The sequence below is a fragment of the Spermophilus citellus genome, assembly GCF_964194105.1.
Source record: "Spermophilus citellus genome assembly, chromosome: 1".
Classification (NCBI taxonomy): Eukaryota; Metazoa; Chordata; class Mammalia; order Rodentia; family Sciuridae; genus Spermophilus; species Spermophilus citellus.
Window position 1 is genome coordinate 142,621,096 of NC_138182.1, and position 19,375 is coordinate 142,640,470.

The window sequence follows — 19,375 nt, forward strand, 5'->3', positions numbered from 1 at the left end:
GAAATTTGGGGGAAAGTGTCCAGAAATGGGAATCGGGAGCTCTGACTTCTAGCTCGCGTGACCTTGACCAAATCCCCCTCCCCTCTCTAGATCTCAGGTCAGGGGGCTGGGAACTAACTGAGGTTCGAGGTTCTCCCGGCGGGCACCACCCCCAACCCCAAGCCGGAGACATTCTAAGATTCCAAAAGCCACTGAACTCTGGGGTGGGGGTGGGGGCGGGGGCGGAGGAAAGGAGGCCGGGGAGCCCGATTGGCCTCCGCCCGCCACGTGTCGCGCGAGGAGCCGCCCGCGGTCCGCCCTGCCCATCCCCGCGCTGCGGCTGCTGCAGCTCAGCTAACGGGCTCCGACCCAGCGAGCGCGCGTCTGTCCGTCCGCCGGCGACCCGGAGCCTCCACCGCGCGGTGAGTGGGCTGAGGTCGGAGAGGGGACTCCTGCCGAAGGCTGCAGGGACAAGCGACAAAAGCCCAGTCCTGGACTGATCGGAGCCCCCCGCTGGTTCTGGGAAGCGGCGCGGGCAGCGGGGAACCGCTGGGCGCTGGGAGAAGGACTGCGCGGTAACCCGAGAGTGTCTCGGCTTGGGTGTGTCTGCCGGAGCCCAGGAGCAAATCCAAGGCTGGAGGCGGAGAAGCGCCGGCGGACGGCGCCCCTGCTAGGGGAGGGGGAGGGGAGGGGCGCCCCGGCTCTGCAGAGGGTGTGGTCCAGGGCCGGGGTCGCCGGGGCTGGGCGGGCTGCTGGTCCTGCTGGCCTTAATTTGCGGGCTTGAAGGAACTTTGAAGACACTGGGCTGGGGACAGCTGGAGACAGATCTAAGGACTTTCAGGGAAGGATGTGGCTGAGGCCAAAGACTGAGAGTATGAAGAGTGGACCCCTCGAGCCTCTTATAAAATGGCCTGTGTGTGGCATTGGGGGAGGGCTGGTGCATACCTCAGGGCTCTGGTGGATCCCCACTCCCACCCACTCTGGGCCCCTGCTTACCTATGAAGGCCTCTCCAAGGGCTCTTGTGCGGTGGTGGTTTCCTCATCCTTCTTTCTGCTTCCCCTAAGTACAGTTCTATGCCTTCCCAAAGTTCAGAGGCTTCCGGTGCCTCCTAGAATGCTGGCAGAGGAGTAAATTACCCCAAATCCAAATCCCAGGGCCACCACAGCTTGCAGAGTGACCTTGAGCCAGTGGGTCTCCCTCTCTGAGCCTCCATTTCTTTCTCCCAAGTTCAGGGCTGATAAATCTAGCCCCTTTCAAAGGAAACAACGGCTATAAAAATGGATTTATTTGTCAGCTGCCAGGACCCATTCACAGGTTTGGAAATCTTGATTACAGGCTTGAGATGCCTGGGCCAACTCTTACAGGCCCTGGAAGGGGAAAAGGAAGGAGAACGGAGTTCTTTGGGAGGATTAGTCTGCTTTCTCCCTCCCCTTCTTTTGTCTAAACTCTGGTGGGTCTTCCCTGACAATTCCAAATTTGGGCATATGGCTCCCGGGTTTGTGGAAGAATTCCAGTTTCCCCTCTAGAATCTGTCCTTTTTCTCCACTACTCCTTGCCCCCTTGACCTAAAAAACCCTTAAAATCACTAGACCTCTGGGCAGGATGGCACATGCCTGTAATTCCAGAGGCTGGGGAGACTGAGGCAGGAGGATCTCAAGTTGGAGGCTAGCCTCAACAATTTAGCATGGCCTTCAGCAACTCAGTGAGACACTGTCTCAAATTTTCTTTTACTTAAAAAAAAAGTGAGGGGGAGCTGGGGATATGGCTCAGTGGTTAAGCACTCCGGAGCTAAAAAAAAATCACTAGTTCCAGTAGGTTGCAGTGGCAGTAGTAGAGGTACAAGTCTGTAATTCCAGTAACTCAGGCGGCTGAAACAGGAGGATTGCAAGTTCAAATCCAGCCTCAACAACTTAGCAAAACCCTTAGAGACTTGGCAAGACCCTAAATGAAAAAATAAAAAAGACTGGAGATGTAACTCAGTAGTAAAATGTCCCTGGGTTCAATTCCAAGCACACCCACCCACCCACCCACACACACACACACACAAAAAAAAAATCAAATAACTGACCCCAGATAGAATTTCCTGACCTGTTTAGCCTTTTTAGGTGTATCTGCCATTTTGGCCCCGATAGACCTTGACCTTCTATCTGGCAGGTCCAGAGCTCTGCAGAGGACACTGGCCTGCTGCTAGTAGAAAGCTGGCTTACAGTTCCAGATGTGTTAGAATCCTTGGAGAAGCCCCTTGTCTCTGGGCTTTTGTGGCCCACTGGACTGCTGTGAGATCCAGGGCTGGTGTTCTAACATTCAACCATTCTAAGATGTAAGATTCTGGGAACTGGGTGGGGCTGGGCAGAGAGGGAGGCAAAAGCTTCCATCCCCTCTGCAGCTGTGACAGTCACTCATCCATCTTCCTCTGCTTTCTATCCTTTGTTCCCAAGGCCCCACCGCTGGGATACAGCAATTATTTGTGGTTTCTGGTAAGGGCTGCAGCTGTTACTGGGGCAGAAAGTGGATTGAGTGTATGGAGGAGAGGGCTGCCCTGGGGAGTCCAGAGCCTGGTCTTTTGAGGTGATCCTGGGATGGGTGGGGGTGGGGAGACCCTGCAGTGCTGGATGGCTGCCAGTATCTGGAACATCTGCACTGCAGCACCCAGAGGGAACTCTGGAATACCAGGCTCTGGCCTCAGACCCAGCCTCTGTCCTGCGGCTAACCAGCTAGCTGTCCTGGGCACACCCACTGCCCTCTCTGCTTTAGTTCCTTCCTCTGTAGAGGGAAAAGACCTGTGCCGAGGGCACCCAGCTGGTAAAATGGGTTGGGTTTGTGTGGTTCTTCTTGCTGTACCATTCTAGTATATCTTGAGGAGGCCCAGTGGTGTCTCTGGCCTCACCCCCAGCCTCTCCAAGATACTTACTGGGTGGGGAAAAAGCACAGGATGTGGTCTCTACACTGATTCTTGAGCACACTCCCCCCCACTCTACATCAACTGCCAATGGAGAGGAAGTGTGTGGGGGTGGGGGTATCTTTATGCTTATACAGTTCCTGGCTTGGCTTAGAATCCAGCCACATTCCCATCTGCATTCTCGGTATCCTTTCCACAGGGACTGGCTCTAAAGGAATCACTGTCCATGATTGTCCATGGATTTTTTTTTTTTTTTTTTGAGCTTCAGGTCCCTCATGTACAAAAAGGGTGAGGCTGATACCTTCATGAGTGGCAGATATGAAAGTGCCTTGTAAACTGTAGAATGCTGTAAACAGAAGCAAGTGTTGCTGTTATAATCTGAGAAGGGTGTGGTGCTTGAGAAGACAGGTGACCTGGGCCTCAGGTTCCTCATTTTGTAAAATGCCATCTTTATTCTCCTTAAATAATAACCATAAAAAGGTATAAACCATTATTAATTGAACCCTTACCATTCTCCAGGCCCTGGCTGATATGTTAGGTGCTGTTACTGTTTATGCCCATTTTGCAGATGTGGACGCTCCAGCCCTCAAAAGGGGGAAAATAAGGAAGAAATAACAATCACAAACTCTTTATTCTAGTGCTTTCCATGTGCCAAGTGCATTGCTAATTGCTGCACTCCTTAATTCTTTTACCCTCACCATAACTCTTGAGGTAGGGGCTGTTTCTACCCCCATTTTCCACATGAGACAGGGGCACAGAGGTTATGCTTGTCCAGGGCCGCGCGGTTACACATAGCATCAAGGCTTCAGTCTCAGGTAGTCTGGCTTTAAGCTATCCTGAAAGACACTACATTTGCTGCCCTTTACAAAAGTGACCTGAGCTGGGATTCAAACCCAGGTCACACCATTTCCAATGCTGGGGCAGCCATATGATCTCCCGGGCTTTGTCCAGCTGAGAATCAATGGTTCTGGGTCAGGAGGGCAAAGACATTGCTCTCTAAGAAACCTGAGTGCCTGGAGCTGGGGGGTGTGCCCAGGCCCAGGGCCAGGGATGGCATTTACCCTCGATGCATCCGTGGAGGCTCCTGGAGGCCAGTAGCCTGCTCCTGGTGTCTTCCTGCAGATTGGGGGGGAAAACATCAGAAAAGGAGGAAGGGAAGGGTCTAGATTTTGTGTGTGTGCTGCTTGGGATGGAACCCAGCGCCTCATCCATGCTAGGCAAGTGCTCTATCACTGAGCTACAATCCCAACCTGGGAAGAAGGTAGATTTTATAAAAATCAGGGCCCTCCAACACACTCTGGAATACGAGAAGAGACTGTCAGACTCTTAATGTACTTTTTTAAAATTGATTTTATTATTTTTTAAATATACCACAACGGTGGAATGCATTACAATCCTTATTACACATATAGAGCACAATTACATGTACTTTTTTTTTTTTTAAAGAGGGAGGGAGGGAGGGAGGGAGAGAGAGAGAGAGAGAGAGAGAGAGAGAGAGAGAGAGAGAATTTTAATATTTATTTTTTAGTTCTCGGCGGACACAACATCTTTGTTGGTATGTGGTGCTGAGGATCGAACCTGGGCCACACGCATGCCAGGCGAGCGCGCTACGGCTTGAGCCACATCCCCAGCCTATACATGTACTTTTAATACCATATTTTTAAAGTATATTTTTGTTCATCATACTAAATGCTATTTTTTTCTTTTGTCACTGGTGGTGTATAGAATCCAAAAAATTTTGCAAACTGCTATATTAGACTGCCCGTTCTGTGGAGGCAGCATTCCCATCTGTCTCGTTTTCTCTTCTGCCCCCAACTCCTACCAGTGAGGCTAGTTTGTTGATAAGTAATTTTTTGAAAAAATGAGTCCTGGGTTAATCAGTAATGTTCCTTATGGAGTTGGCCAAGTTGCCTAATCTCTCAAATTCTTTTCTCTTTGGCTGTAGAATTGAGGAGTAAAGCATGGTTTGAAAACCACTAATCTAGACTATTTCATTTTTTTTTTATTTTTAGTTGTAGATGGACACAATATCTTTATTTTTATTTTTTTATTTTTATGTGGTGCTGAGGATCGAACCCAGGGCCTCACTTGTGCGAGGCAAGCGCTCTACCACTGAGCTACGATCTCAGCCCCTTGATTTTTTTTTTTTCCTGTGACTTTTCAAAGACATCACTAACGGAAGCTTTTAGAGCTACTCCAGGCATTTCACTTGACAATCGTAAAGAGCCACCTCCGCTTGCCAAGGGCAAGATTTAACCTCTCTGGGGAGCATAACAGAAAAGCATATAAAGTAAATATAATAATTTTCAAAAAAGGGTAAAATCATGACTCACCCAGATATAAAAATGATCATGAGCTAAAAATTTTATTGTCCTTATTAATCAGTGATAAAAGCAAGCAGGTAACTTGCTCAAAAGAGAATTGTAAATGCCTTTATATTGAACAGAATATGCAACTAGAGGTAAAACTGGTTTTTCCACTTGAGGGGGAGGGAAGTCCATTGAACAGGATCTAAAGAGCAAGTATTAGAATTACTTGGCATTACCATCAATTGTCTACAACTTGCCTATCTCTAAATAGTCAAAGACAATGAAAGACCAGAATCAGATAGCCTGGAGGATTTTCCTTTGAATTATGGATTTTTTTCCTGGAATATTTGGGAGGCAGGCAGCCTCCATACAATGGAGGAGTGATAAATTCACAAGGGTCGACCAAAGCCAGTCAGGTACAGGTAGTTGCTGAACACTGCAGAGTTTCCAAGGAGGAAGAGATTGCCCCTGGCTTTCTAGAAATTGTGGCATTTGAATCTAGCAGGCAACAGTGGTTCTTGACCTCCTTGGCTGCACATCAGAATCACCTAGAAAAGTTTTTAGAAATTACCAAAGCCCAAGCCTTGTCCCAGAGCAGTTGAGTCAATCTTTGGGGGATTTTGAAAAAGTCCACAGGTTGTATTAATGAAACCAGATGGGGAAGCTCTGGTCTAGGTTCTAGAAGTCTGAATAGAAAATGCTGGTGCAGAGTGCTTCTACTTTAGGGAGAGGGGAGGCTGTGGTGGGTGAAGAGGTGGGAGGTGAAGGCAGATACATCAGGAAGAATCCCACAAGGGCTTGAAGGCTGAGCTAAGAAGACTGGCAACCCAGGGCACCATGAGAGACTGGTGAGCAAAGGAGTGACCAGCTCAAGTTATAGCCCCCTGGGCATCCAGGAGGCACAGAGGTGTAGGGGTGTTTTAAATGCACTTTTTCCCTCCAAAGTTTTGATTTTTTTTTTTTTTTTTTTTGGTACCAGTGATTGGACCCAGGGGCATTTAACCACTGAGCACATCGCCAGCCCCCGCCCTTTGTAAACTATATATATTTTATTTAAAGACAGGGTCTCAGAAATTGTTTTAGGGCCTCACTAAGTTGCTGAAGTTTTTTTTGAACTTGCGGTCCTCCTGCGACAGCCTCCAGAGTGGCTGGTTGTGCTCCACCATGTCCAGCTAGTTTTGATAATTTTAGTCTATGAAATGAATTGACATTACACAGACTTAAAGGGGGAAAATGCACATTTATAGATGTGCATCAGCATGGAAGCCAGGCACAGAGCATGAGAGTGAATAAGGGACAAGATCGATGAACCTTGTACAGAGTTAAGTAAAGGGTTGGGGGCTGGAGCTTCTAGAAGGAAGGAGAAGGAGTAGGCAGTGGAAGGTTGTGAGAGGAAAATTTCACTATGAGCAATAATGATCTTGTTAAGCAGATGCAGTCTTCCAGGTAAGGCTAGCTGTGCTCCTGTGTCTGGGCCAGGTGTCAAACCCCCAATCTCCCTGTGAAAAGATCTTTTCAATGCAGAAAGAGGGATATTAGATCCTGCCTATGCCTGCATCTGCTGTTAACTAACACAGATGTCAAGTTCTCTTTACAAAAGGACACCTTTGCAGAGCCTGTCTTGTGTCTGCTTTCTTTGAATAACTAACTCAAAATACACCAAAGAAATATCTTTGGAGCCCAGCGTGGTGGTATATACCTATAATCCCAGTGACTCAGGAGAGGGAGGCAGGAAGATCACAAGTTCAAGACCAGCTTCAGCAACTTAGCGAGACCCTGTTTCAAAATAAAAAGGGTTGGAATGCAGCTCAGGGGTACAGCATCCTGGATTCAATCCCCAGTGCCAGAGAAAGAGAGAGACATTTGGGAGTAGGGTGTTTTACTCTCCCACAGAAAGCTGAGTGATCTTTATGTGTCATCTTTCAGTACCCCATAAAAACCAAACAGGATTGTCTTATCAGAGATGAAGAACTGAAGCAGAGAGAAGTTACATAACTTGCCCAAGGTCCTTATCTAGGAGTTTGCAGTGTCAGGATTTGAACTTGGAGACCTTGACTGCAAAAATCTGCATTTATTACCATGCTAGGATGCTGAAGTCTTTGAAAATATTTGTGCTTGTCTTAATAGAAGTTACCATTTATTGATCCTTGACTTTGTGCCAGTCACTGTGCTGAGTGCTTTTCATATCACAAGTTGGTGTTTCTATATGCATTTTGCAAATGTGGAAATTGAGGTTCGGTTGAAGTAACTTATCTGAATCCCAAACTGGAGAACAACTGGGCCTCAAAGCCCATGTTTTTGCATGACCTGGAGAGACCCTACCCTTGTCCAGCTCTCTAGGATTGGGCAGTGGTGACAGCAGTGGGTGGCCACACAACACAAAGCCTCCCAGGTGACTCCACCCCTGACTGGATTTCTGGAGCGATCAGCTGTGATGAGTTTTTATGGGTGTACAGATTAGAAAAGATTCAGAGTTCCTGGGAGGAGAGAGAGACTGTGTTTGCCAGGCTTGAACAACTATTTCAACAAAGTGATGAATCTTGCATAATTGGAGAGGGGCTGAGGTAGAATCCTGTGATCTGAGGGACAACCCTTCCAGGATCCGTACTCTGCTGTGAAAATCCCTGGTTGAAATCTATAAACGCCCCTCATATCAACTGTGGATCTTCCGAAAGAGGGAGGAAGTGTTATATATTGTTCCCATCTTTTTTATGTGGTGGTGAGGATCGAATCCAGTGCCTCACACATGCTAGGCTCTACCAGATGAGCTACAACCCCAGCCCATATTGTTCCCATCTTATTGATGGAGAAACTGAGGCCCAGAGTTGGCCCGACTTGTCCAGGTCACAGGGACAGACTCGTAACTAGAATGTGGATCTTTTCCTTTGGCATCTTCCTATGTCCTGCTGAAGCCAGCGTCTACAGCTATGTGGGGGCTTGCTGTGGCCTGCTGCTGTCTAGTTTCTGAAAGGTCACTTTTCATCCTGAGATGCCGTATCTCTCAGAAATCAGAGGCTTAGAGCAGCAGATCGTTCAGCACCCTGCTGGGATCATGGAATACTGGGTATAAAAATTTGCCTAGTTTGAGAAGTAGGGTCCGGAGGGATCAGAGCTTCTCTTAAATTCGGGGTAAGTGTTAATGGCACATCTGTTTCGGACCTTCTCTGAACCCCTAGAGGGATCCTCAGGGAGACTGGCCATTTGAACTGGAGTCTAAATGTCTAATTCTGGAAAAAGCTCCCTTTCCATGTAGCAGGAGACGTGCACCCACACAGGCCACCACAGAAACTGTTCTCAGAGCTGAGACCATTTTCCCAAAGGTTTAGAGGCCCCTCCTTGGAGCCTCTCTCCTTGGAAAGGGGCTTTCTTCCAGATGATCCTGGGCTGCAGCCAGCTATCAAAGTTTCCAGCAAACAAGGCCAAAGGAAACTGCTTCGATGTGCAGATGATGGACTTCAGCCCTCCCTCTCCTGTCAACCGACTTCCGGGGCCTCATTTAGTCAGATTCTCTGCTAGACTTGGGGTTCCCTCACCCTTTGACCCCCACCCCATCATGCCCCAGACCTGGGGAAATTCAGAGCTGGCTCCCAGCCCAGTCTGGGGTGGATGTCAGTCCCCAAAACACGGGCGCGCGCGCGCGCACACACACACACACACACACACACACACACACACTGTGAGGGGATATAGTTTCCATTTCCTGGTAAAAGCTGCATATTTGTACCAAGAGGCCCCTGGTTGCCAGGGCGACAGTAGGGTTTCCTTGTGAGCAGAGCTGAGCTGAGCCCAGCTGAGCTGGCTTTGCAGGCAGGTCCCCTTCACTCCCAACCCCATCTGATAAATGTCCTTTGCTGCAGTTTGGGGAGCTCATCAGGCAGTGGGAACACACGAACAAAGCTCCTGTCCTCAACCCCACACCAGTACAGTGAATTCCACTGTCTACTGAGAATATGGCTGTCCCTGCTGCCCTGGAGATGACTTCGGTCTCATCCTCCAACAACCCTGAAAGGCAGAAAAGGGAAAGCCCCAGATTTGTGCTTAAGATAAACCCAGAAATAGAGCAATGAGACCTTGGTTACATAGCTTCAGGTGACAAAACAAACATTCCAATCCAGGTCGCTCTGACTCTAAAACCTACATTCTTTCCACTCTGTCCCACCATGTCCAGTGTCCCCCAAAGAGAATAAGGTCAGGGGCTGGGGTCTACAAGATTTCCTCTGAGGTTTGAGGGATATGTAGAGGAATAAAAAGCATTGATCTGGACTGTCTCCTTGGTTTCCACCACCCCTTTCAATTCTGTTCCTTGTGGGTCTTACTGAGTAAGTTTGTTATTTTTACTTTTAAAAAGCAATACATCGGGGCTGGGGCTGGGGCTGGGGCTCAGTGGTAGAGTGCTCACCTAGCATGCTTGAGGCCCTGGGTTTGATCCTCAGCATCACATAAAATTAAAATATTGTGTCCACATAAAACTAAAAATAAATATTAAAAAAATACATAGACATGGTTGAAAGAGATGAGATCACACAGGCCTGTTTACTACGGAAAGCAAAGTTCCTTCATTTCTCCTCTTTTTATCCCGAAAAGTTTGCTTAGCTTTCATCTCTTGCCTTTCTGCTGAGAGTTCTCATTAGCCCAGCACCTGCCCACTTCCCCCTTCCCCTTTCCAAACCAGTTACATCCTCTTTTTCATTTATTTGTAGGTAATGTACCTGTGTCTCTTGTTTCGTCACTGTAGACCCTGGCTCCTGACATCACCACCCTTTACTCCTTATCCATTCTCCATGAGATCATGTGTCTTGTTCAGATCCCCTGCAATGGCCTTGACTCATCAGAGGAAATTGATCAGAGGGAAAAAAATCAGACTTTTTTTTTTGTACTGGGAAGTGAAACTGGGGTTACATCACCAATCCCCAGCTCAGCACAATCCCCCACACACACCTATTTTGAGACAGTCTTGCAAAGTTGCCCGGGTTGGCCTTGAACTTGCCATCCTCCTGCCTCTCCCTCCCAAGTCTTTGAGATGACAGGCATTTGCCACTCCCCCAGCAAAACTTCAGACTTCACAGTGGCCTGAGGCACTGGCCTCCTGCCCCAGTCCTGTCAACCTCCTTCCTACTGCCACCTGAGCCACACCAAGCTCTGTGGTGGCTTCATGACACCCTCTGAGCAGCCACTTGAGATCTCGCCTTTGTCACTCTTCTGGCCAAGCTTTGTCTTTTTGGTGGTCCTTACCACCACTTGAGGTATGCATTAGTCACTCTTCCCCGTTAGGACCCAACCTCCAGGAAAGCAGGGCTTTCAGCTCTCCTATACCTGCTGTCCTAGAGCAGGGCCTAACTCGGGACAGGTGGTAATGAATGGTAGACCTAGGAGAGGTGCAGGTGGGAGCCCCTGCCCCCGTCTGCACATCGGAAGTCCTGGGTTCTGAAGCCATTTTTGGTGACTTGGAGAAAGGCCACACAGGCTCCAGATAGCATGGAATCTGGGATCTGGGATCTGACTGGGAAGCTGAAGTGGTCGGATTCAGTTCTAAGCTGGTTGACCTCGGATCACACGTTGCGGCGCCCCAGCCTCCTTTCCTCCTCTTGAGAGGAGTGATCTGAGGCTTGGAAGGATGATGTGAGGAGGGTTAGTGTCTGGGCAAGTGCTCTGCAGGGCCTGGAGGCTGCCGGGTCAGTGGTCCTGCCTGCCCGCCCTCTTGGCTTGCCCTGGTGTGACTGTCTAGACACCATCTAGTGTATGGATTGTCATCTGAAAAAAGGTACTAAGACAGACCAGGTCTTTGGATGTGGTTTAACCGGAGGGGCTTGAGGCAGCTGGAAAAAAAATTAGGGTGGGGGTGAAGAAAGGAAAGGATCAGAATTCAGGGGAATCTCACGAACTCTTTTTCTTCTCCACAGTGGTTTCTGCCGCAGAACCTGACACCATGGCCAATCCAGCACAGGTAAGGGGACCTTTCTCTCCTGAAGGTTGTGCTCTGTCTTCCCTGGGCCTAGGATCCCCCTAGAGTCATTAGACCTCCTGCAGAGACCCTCTGATAACCTTCACGCTAAAACCATCAGGAAATGTGTTTAAGTCCTGTTAAAAGTCACAGCTCTTCAGAAGCAAGTCACCAGTGATGATATACAATATCCTAAGCAGAAAAGGGGATGCTCATTGGCCCAAATGATCAAGAAGCACAGGACTTCAGGTCTGGCTAGATCCAGGGGCCCAGATGATAGTCAGGATTCTTTCTCTGTGAGTGAGCTGCTTCTGGCTGGCTTTAGTCTTGAGTAGGTCCTTCTTTGCCTGGCCCATTAGTTACCAGCAGCTCCAGGTTTCCATTCCTCTGCTTTAATAGACCAGGAGAAACCAACACATGCTTCTAGGGGAAGACTCGGGTTTCGTTCCTGCTGGCTTGGCCTGGGTAACATGCCCCCTCTTGGAACCAGGAGGTTGAGTTGGTTTCACATGAACTGCATGGCCCAAGAGTGGTTCCCCAAGAAAGGAGACAGATACTCAACAAAGCCAAGAAGCAATAAAGTCCTCTCTGCCCTGGAGATGGGGATGTTCCCTGTCACACGCAGACAGGATTATATTTCCCTGGCTTGGAAGACTCTAAGCTCACTCTCTCATTCTGTCTGCCCATGCTGCTGGGAGTAGAAAAAGAGACATGTTGGAACTTGAACTCCTGTGTGGCTAAGACTGGGGTCTATTCATAGTCAACCCAAGGGGTCACCCTGTGCCAAAGTTGGCCTGAGAGTGGTCCCTGGTGGCCAGCCTTGCAGAAAGAGGTGTGGTCAGTGGGATGATGGCATTGGAGGGGGAGAATAAAACTGAGGGACACGGAGCTCTGCCTTCCCTGGGCCTGGGGTCCCTCTAGAGTCATGGCCCCTTTGGAGCTAGGAGTTCTTCACTCCCCTTGGGGCTCATTTGCCCCTTACAAGGTGGCTGAACGCAGTGCAAAGAACTTCACCCTTATGTTTGTGACTTACCACCCTATGAACTGGGGCCTAACGGATACCCAGAGCTTGTGTAGAGCAATGTTATGTGACATAGGACCAGCACCCTCAGGAGAACTCCAGTGTGGCCTCCCTGCCAGCCCCTAAGGAACACACTTTGCATGGTGGCCTCTGACCACAAGGAGAGAGTATTTGTGGTTATGGGCAAAATTCCAGGGCAGAGCTCTTGCCGTTTCCCCATTTCCCATTTGCAGTCAGGACAGATGGGCATTTGCATTGAAGGGTGCCAGATGACCCAAGTGGGCAAGAGGAACCAGGACCTGGGGTATGGAGCTTTGGAATTCTGGGCCAGTGCTCTAGGGCCAGGCCTGGTCCCTGGATGATCAGTGGTTTTTATTGCCAGGGACCAGGGGCCAATAGACCCCTGCAATCAAGTCCCAGAGTAGCAGGGCCTTAGGGGGCCCTCCTCCCATGGAGGGTCAGTACCTCATGCACAGTGCTCTGATGGGGAAGTACGGGAGCTCTGGGGCAAGCAGAGAGGATGGGGACAGTGGCCTGTGGAGAACTACTCAGAGGAGACACCAGAGGACCGAGGCATGGCCTAGGGAGGAACAGCTGAATCAGGCCAGAGCAGGGAGAGAACAGTGTGGTCCGGGAGGAAGAGTGTTGGTGTGCTCAGAGTGCAGCAGCTGGGGCAGGGAGAGGTTGCAGAGGACAATATTAGAGGAAGATGACAAAGGTCTTCTGGCCACTGAGCTAGAGTTTGTGTCTCTTGCTCCAGTTTTTAACTCTGTTTCCAGGGCCCAACCCCCATGTGCAAACACACACAAACACACTCTTCCTAGATCTGATCACCTGCCTCCGGTTCCTCCCACCATGGTGACTGTGCTGTCCTCCCATGTCTCCTTCCAGAAGAGGGGAACCCAAAAGCATGAGGAAATACTTCCATGTCACAGAAGTTCCCAGGAGGCATGGCTCTGTGGCCTCGGTTTCGTGGAATGCTCTGGGACAGAATGCAATGTTGAATTTGTAGAAAGGCTTCGGGGACATGGCAAGAAGGGCAGGTGCTGGTGCCGGGAATTCTGGGAGTTATGGAGATGAGGCCTGGGTCAAGTCCTATCAGTTGAGGTCCTGTGCAGCCAGCCGTCTCTCTGGGGACGCCTGCTTCAGCTTTGAGAGACCGGGGACACCTGCTCCAGCAACAGCCTGGGAGGGGCCTCAGAGCACAGAGCCCAGGGCCTGGGCTGCTCACCAGCTGGCACCAGGACCTGCTGAATATTTCAGGACGGAAAGTCCCTTCCCTGCTGTCCCCTCCCTCCATTATGGGTACCTGTGGCCAGGATCTTGTCACCAGTGTGACAGGCAGTCAGGGTCAGAGGGATGAGGAGAGGCTTGGGCAGCCATACAGGTGACACTTAAGAGATACATAATTCACACCGTGGGTGTGACAATGACTGATAGCAGTGGGAAGTCTGCGCCTGGGTGCTTTGAGAAGCTGTCTCTGTAGCTCTACATGTGACCAGTGCAAAGCTCCCCCCACCACGTGGGGTCCCGGGGTAACTAGCCTAACAGGAGATCACTTTTGTTATCCTTGTGTAAAGAGCTGCGTAGGAGACTGGGCTTGCGCCTCACTAAGCTAAGCTTGTCTCTAAGTGGACATTTTGGCCAAGCTCTGAGAAGGTCATTGGACATCCTTTCCCAGCAGGGCATGGCCTCATCTGTCACCTTCAGCCCCTTCCTTGCTCACCCCCACTCACCTGCACTGTCCAGAGAGGGAGAAGGGTCACAGTGGAGGGGCAACAAAGGGTAGTCTGCTGCCATCTCTTCTGTCCTTCATCCTGGGGACAGACTTCCATCTTCTCCTTGTCCCCTCCTGGCAGCTTACAATTCCATGATCTTTGGGCATCTGACTATGGGCTCAGAGACCTGCTCCAGCAGCAGCCTGGGAGGGGCTCAGACCACAGAGCCCCAGGGCCCGGGCTGCTCAAGCATACCTTGGTACTTGTTCACTTCCCCCAAACCCCCGCCGCAGCAGACAAGTTAAACATTTTCCAGATCTCACGTACCAACCTTGAGAAAGGCATCAGTTTGAACCATATGAAACTTGTTGTTATTTAACTGCTTTTAGTCTACACAAAAGTTGTGTGGGTCAACTGGATTGTTTTTTAAAAGTCCAACACTGGAACAGTGTCATGAGCAGGTGCTCTGTTTAATGGATGAGGACCACAGTACCAGGAGCTTGTAGCCAAGGGGAATGCCCAGGGCAGCCCAGCCAGGACTGGAGCCACTGGGCAGCATTACAGCCTCAGTGACTTGCTTTTCTCCGCTCTTTTACATCACTCTCCAGCCACATCCCATCCTAGCAACTCTGGACACAAGCCCCTAAGCATTCAAGAATCTGGGCTTGCTTTCCAGAATGTTCCTTGACCCCAACCCCAGCCCTCTGCCATGTGTCTCCTCTTTTGTTGCCTTTTCCATCGCTCTGCTCCCTGGGGCCAGCTGTTACTCATCTTTTAGAACTCAGCTTAGAGTTCACCTCCAGAAGCCTTCTCTGACCTGCTCAGCACATAAGCTCAGTCATTCATAGATCCATTTATAAAACAAATATTTAGTGAGTGCCTGGCTGCTCCCGGCCTTGTGTTAGGAGCTGGAAATACATCAGTGAGCTAGACACAGCTTCCTAAAGGAAAGAGACCTAAAGGTTCCTTTTCTGGCTCCTTTGCTACTCTCACTGTAATGCCTACCCCACTGAATTACATTTGCAGCTACAGTGCATCTTCTCTTCCAGCCTAGGAGATCTCAGTGGTCCCTGGTCCCGGCACTCAGTAGATGCTCAGTAAATGTTGCTTGATTGCTTAAATGAGGGGATGAATGAATGAACTGTAGGGTGGCCCTTGCCCTTGCTTCCCTGGAAACAGGAGCATCTGAGTATGAGAAGCACTTAGGGTACAAAGACTTGGCCAGCACTACTGCCTATTTATAGCCTTGAAAATGGGGTCAGAATGGCACAGGGAGGAAATGAGCCTACCCCCAAAGGAGCCAGTTCCAGCAGAGGATTAATGGAGGAATGATGGTGAGTGAAATAACTTAAATGCTTAGAATTCAAGGACAGGGACAGGGGGACATCACTGGCCAGAGCAGAAGTCCTCGGCTGCGTGATGGTTGGCCCTTCCCATCTCCAGCCCCATCCCAGATGGCAACCAGGGGGAAGGAAGAAAGTTTGGTCTGTTAGAAAGAGCCTTGGATTCCTTTCCCAGCCAGGCCTCTGACTTTCTGTGTGGTCTTGATATGTCATCTGCCTTCTGTATTTTGGGTCTTTGGAACCACACATGGTTTTTTTTTGTTTTTATTTTTTATTTTTTGCTCTACGGGGGATTGAACATAGGGCCACTCTACCACTGAACTCCATCCCCAGCCCTTTTTGGTTTTGAGACAGAGTCTTACTAAGTTGCCTAGACTGGTCTCCGACTTGTGATCCTCTTGCCTCAGCCTCCCAAGTTGCTGGGATTACAGGTGTATGTGCCAATATGCCTGGCCTACATGTGGTTCCAAGTAAGCCAGGGAGGAGTGGCAGGAAGGCTGGAGCCAGCGTGGATTAGGACGGGTGGGCTCAGGCAGGTGGAGAGGAAACCAACCAAGGATCATGGCAACAGCAGCCTGCAAAGGAGCCAGACAGACCCTAGAAGACCTGGCCCTAGTGGCATCTTTCAAAGCTTGGTGCTCCCAGTGCCTGTCTCAGGGTTCCCAGCATTGGAGAGAACTTTGCTAGAAACTCAGTGCCAGGAAAACACTCCACCCACTCCCCACTCCTCCTGCCTTCCTCTTTAAGCATCCTTCATCTCAGAGCCTGAGGAGTGCCTTCATTGATTCGTGCAACTGTCAGGTACTGATCCCTTTCCATTCTCTGTACCCAGTTATTCTCCTTATGCACATTAACTTGTCTTATTCATGACACAGTCCCTGTCCTCCACGGAGTCAAGAATCAAGAGGAAAGCAGGACTAATGGATCTTTAAGGCCCCTTGCAAAGCAGTCATTCTGATCTCTTAACCCTCGTTTCTCCATCCATCCCAGAAGCTGATCCCAGAGCTCTTCTTTTCTAATATTGCTGGGCTGGGAGTATCCAGAGAGAAACTCCAAGGGTGGGAGGTAAAATTTCCTGGAGGAGGCCAGTTGTTCTTTCTCCTGTTCATTTATTCATGTGACAAGTACTTGAGTCTCCTTTGTCAGTCCCTGAGCCGGAGCCGGGGTGGGTCTGGTGCCTTCCCTCTGGGGTTCCTGGATTGGAATGCCTGCCCAGGTAAAGATGCCCTCGGGAATGGCATAGGCTCTAGCCCATGAGATGCGACGTAAGGCAGAGGGAGCCTGGCCATAGGAAAAGTCACCATTCTGTTCTCTGAGCTCCTTACAATGTGCCCTGGTCCATGTATTTGACCTGTCTTAAGCTTTCCTTCTCTGCCCAGGGGTATGATCAGGTTGCAGGAGATTCATGGATGGCGGGAAGAAGGCAGTGTTCCTTTCTGGTCACCCGCCCCGTCAGGACTTTAAATAGCAACACTGCGCCCACGCGTGCATACCTCAGGGGAGTCAGCCTCTGCAGACATAAACCAAGGAGCACGCAGGCGCCTGGCTGGGTCCTGCAATGCAGGCCCTGGGAGACACTGGACAGTAGGGGGCTTGTTCTGCCTGTCTCACTCCTGGAAAGGCACAGTCTTCAGGCCACCCTGACCCCTACAACTCTTTCCATGGAGCCTGACCTGGTCCCCCACCCCACTGTGGCCTTAGCTGGAATTAGCCTCTGCTATCTCCCACATTACCTTGCTTCTGTCTTAAGGTATTCATTACAAGCTTTATGTTAATTTGCCTGCTTGTCTCTGCCCAGAGCTAGGAAGGAGCTCGTGAAAGACAGAGCTAGGCTCCTCTTCTCTCCCCACGTCTTCAGCTCCCAGCATTGGGTCTGGCATAGATGAAGTGCCACCGTATGGGCTGGTCTCTGGCGTCCTCGGCTCTCCCTGCTCTTCCTGCTCCTGGACCCCAGTCTTCTCATGTGGGCATGGCTGACCCACATCTGAGTTCTCTGTGAACCAGCCCATTGTGCATTCAGTTTAGATTCGATGTCTGCACCTCCTGGCTCTCTGCCCTCCTCTCCCTGCCTGCAAGGACTGTGCCAGCTTGTCCTTAGATGCCAGTTCACAGTTCAGTTTACCGGGCCCAGAGAGGTAGCACCTTGTCTTGGCATTGAACTCAAGGGTGGTTCCAGGTCCCCTGGGCCCAAGACCTCACCCTGAGTAGCTGACAGTGGCCAGGTTTGTGGAGCTGGAGAGCAGAGGGGAGCAGGGACGAGGTCTGGGATCTGTGTGACTTCCTGCAAGTGGTTCTTTCTTTGTGCTTGGCTGCCTGTCTCTGTGATAGAGATCATCATAAGTGCTCCTATAGTTGCTAAAATAATCACAGTAATGGAGATGAAAGGGCTTTGTGAACTATAAAGCACCATGAAAATAGGAGGGGCCCCTGTTACTCTCACGGGGTTCCTTTCCACCCCCTCCATTCAGCCAGCTTTTTAAACCCTCCCTTGGAGAAGTAGCACTGCCCTCTGGGGAGGTTGGAGCAGTGGCACAAGAGAATCATCTTTACCCTTACCAGCGGTTTATATGATCGGTACTTGATTTTTCAGGGGCCAGGGCTGAGTGTGGATGTGGACCAGGGTTAGGTGTCTGCCCAGAGGTTGAGGCTGCAAACCTAGTCCAAGTCCAAGGTCAGCACCTCATCCTCTGCTTTTCTCTCCACAGGGTGCCAAGTACCGGGGCTCTATTCACGACTTCCCAGACTTTGATCCCGGCCAGGATGCTGAGGCTCTGTACACCGCCATGAAGGGCTTCGGTGGGTGCTAGACCAACCTGAGTGGGTCCTGCCGGAAGGAAGATTCACTGGATGTTAAGAGTAGTCCCAAATGTGGGCATAGCCCAGAGTCCTGGTGTTGGAGGGGTATGAGGTGGTGAAATGTATATTCCTTCTATTCCTTCTTCCTCCTCTTCCTCCTTTTTTTTTTCTTTTTTTACAGTGGATCAAACCCAGCACCTCTCACGTGCTAGGCAAGTGCTCTCTCACTGAGCCACGACCCTCTTTTTTTTTTTTTTTTTTTTTTTGTCTCCTCCTTTTATTTTTCACAATTTTATAATAAAACATTTCAGGCCAACAGAAAAGGTATAAAGAATAATGGAAACTTCACCCATAGATCTACCACCCAAGTTAAGGAACTAGTGCTTTGTTGGTGTAGTTGAAATCTCCTTGGTAGAGCCCCCTCCTGATGACAACCCCCTGCCTTTCTTTGGGGTGACCACTGAGGGTGGCACTCATTGTTCTCTTACTTTTGTCCTGTGATTGAAAGAACCCTGTACCAGGTCATAGAAAACCTGGCTTCTAAGTCTGGCTCATTGGGAGACTCTGGGTGAGTCCTTTCCCCTCTCTGGGTCCCGGTTTCCTCCATGGTGCAGAAGCTGGATGAGGGCCCTTTGAGTTGAGATATTGTGTGTGCTATGACCCTCTTCAGTGGGAACTTGAAATATCCCCATGGATCCTGTGCTCATCACCTCCTCCTCGTGAGCTGATGACTTCAGGGGACTGCAAGGCTGTGCCCAGGGAAGGGAGCACCAGTGGGCCTCCTGAAGGCAGAGTGGGTGGGGTGACCGGTGCCCTCCCCTCTTCCAGGCAGTGACAAGGAGGCCATACTGGAGCTGATCACCTCCCGGAGCAATAAGCAGAGGCAGGAGATCTGCCTGAGCTACAAGTCCCTGTATGGCAAGGTAAACCCGGCAGCTGGAGGGCTTCTGGGGTGGGCAGGGAGGATGCCACTCGCCTGTGTTCTGGTTCTGAGTCTCTTTCTCCAGGTCAGCCTCTGCTGACACTCCTGCATCCAGAGCCTGTTCTTCCTCTTTTTCTTCCTTCAGTCTCGAGTATGTCTAGAGCACCTGCTGTATGCTGTGCACTGTGCCATGTATCAGGGCTGTGCTAGGGAATAAGATCTCAGTGGTGTCCACTCTGTAGAATCCCAGACTGTGGGAGAGACACATGGTGGACAAGGAAGCTGACGATGGGGAGGGGCGCAGTGCTGTGGACTTGAACCTGCACAGCCCCTCGGCTGGCTGGGTCACTTTGGGCACATTCCCTGAGGTCTCTAAGGCTGTTTCTAAGGGCTGATGATGGCGCATATTTCCAAAAGCCATGATTCAGAAAGATTACTAACCTCAG

At 50.1% G+C, this 19,375-nt stretch overlaps 1 protein-coding gene across 2 annotated transcripts in view; it reads left to right on the top strand.

The window, feature by feature from the left end:
• Positions 1-266: 266 nt before the first annotated feature.
• Positions 267-19,375, top strand: part of ANXA6 (annexin A6) — a 51,857-nt gene continuing 32,748 nt past the window's right edge. Inside the window, exons 1-4 of one of the 2 annotated variants that reach the window (XM_081268992.1) lie at positions 267-401; positions 11,089-11,132; positions 17,917-18,007; positions 18,836-18,930. In XM_081268992.1, the coding sequence (XP_081125118.1) occupies positions 11,115-11,132; positions 17,917-18,007; positions 18,836-18,930 (204 nt within the window). In that variant the 5' untranslated portion in view covers positions 267-401; positions 11,089-11,114. The remainder of the gene's footprint in view (positions 402-11,088; positions 11,133-17,916; positions 18,008-18,835; positions 18,931-19,375) is intronic. The other variant, XM_081268991.1, reaches the window with a different exon arrangement.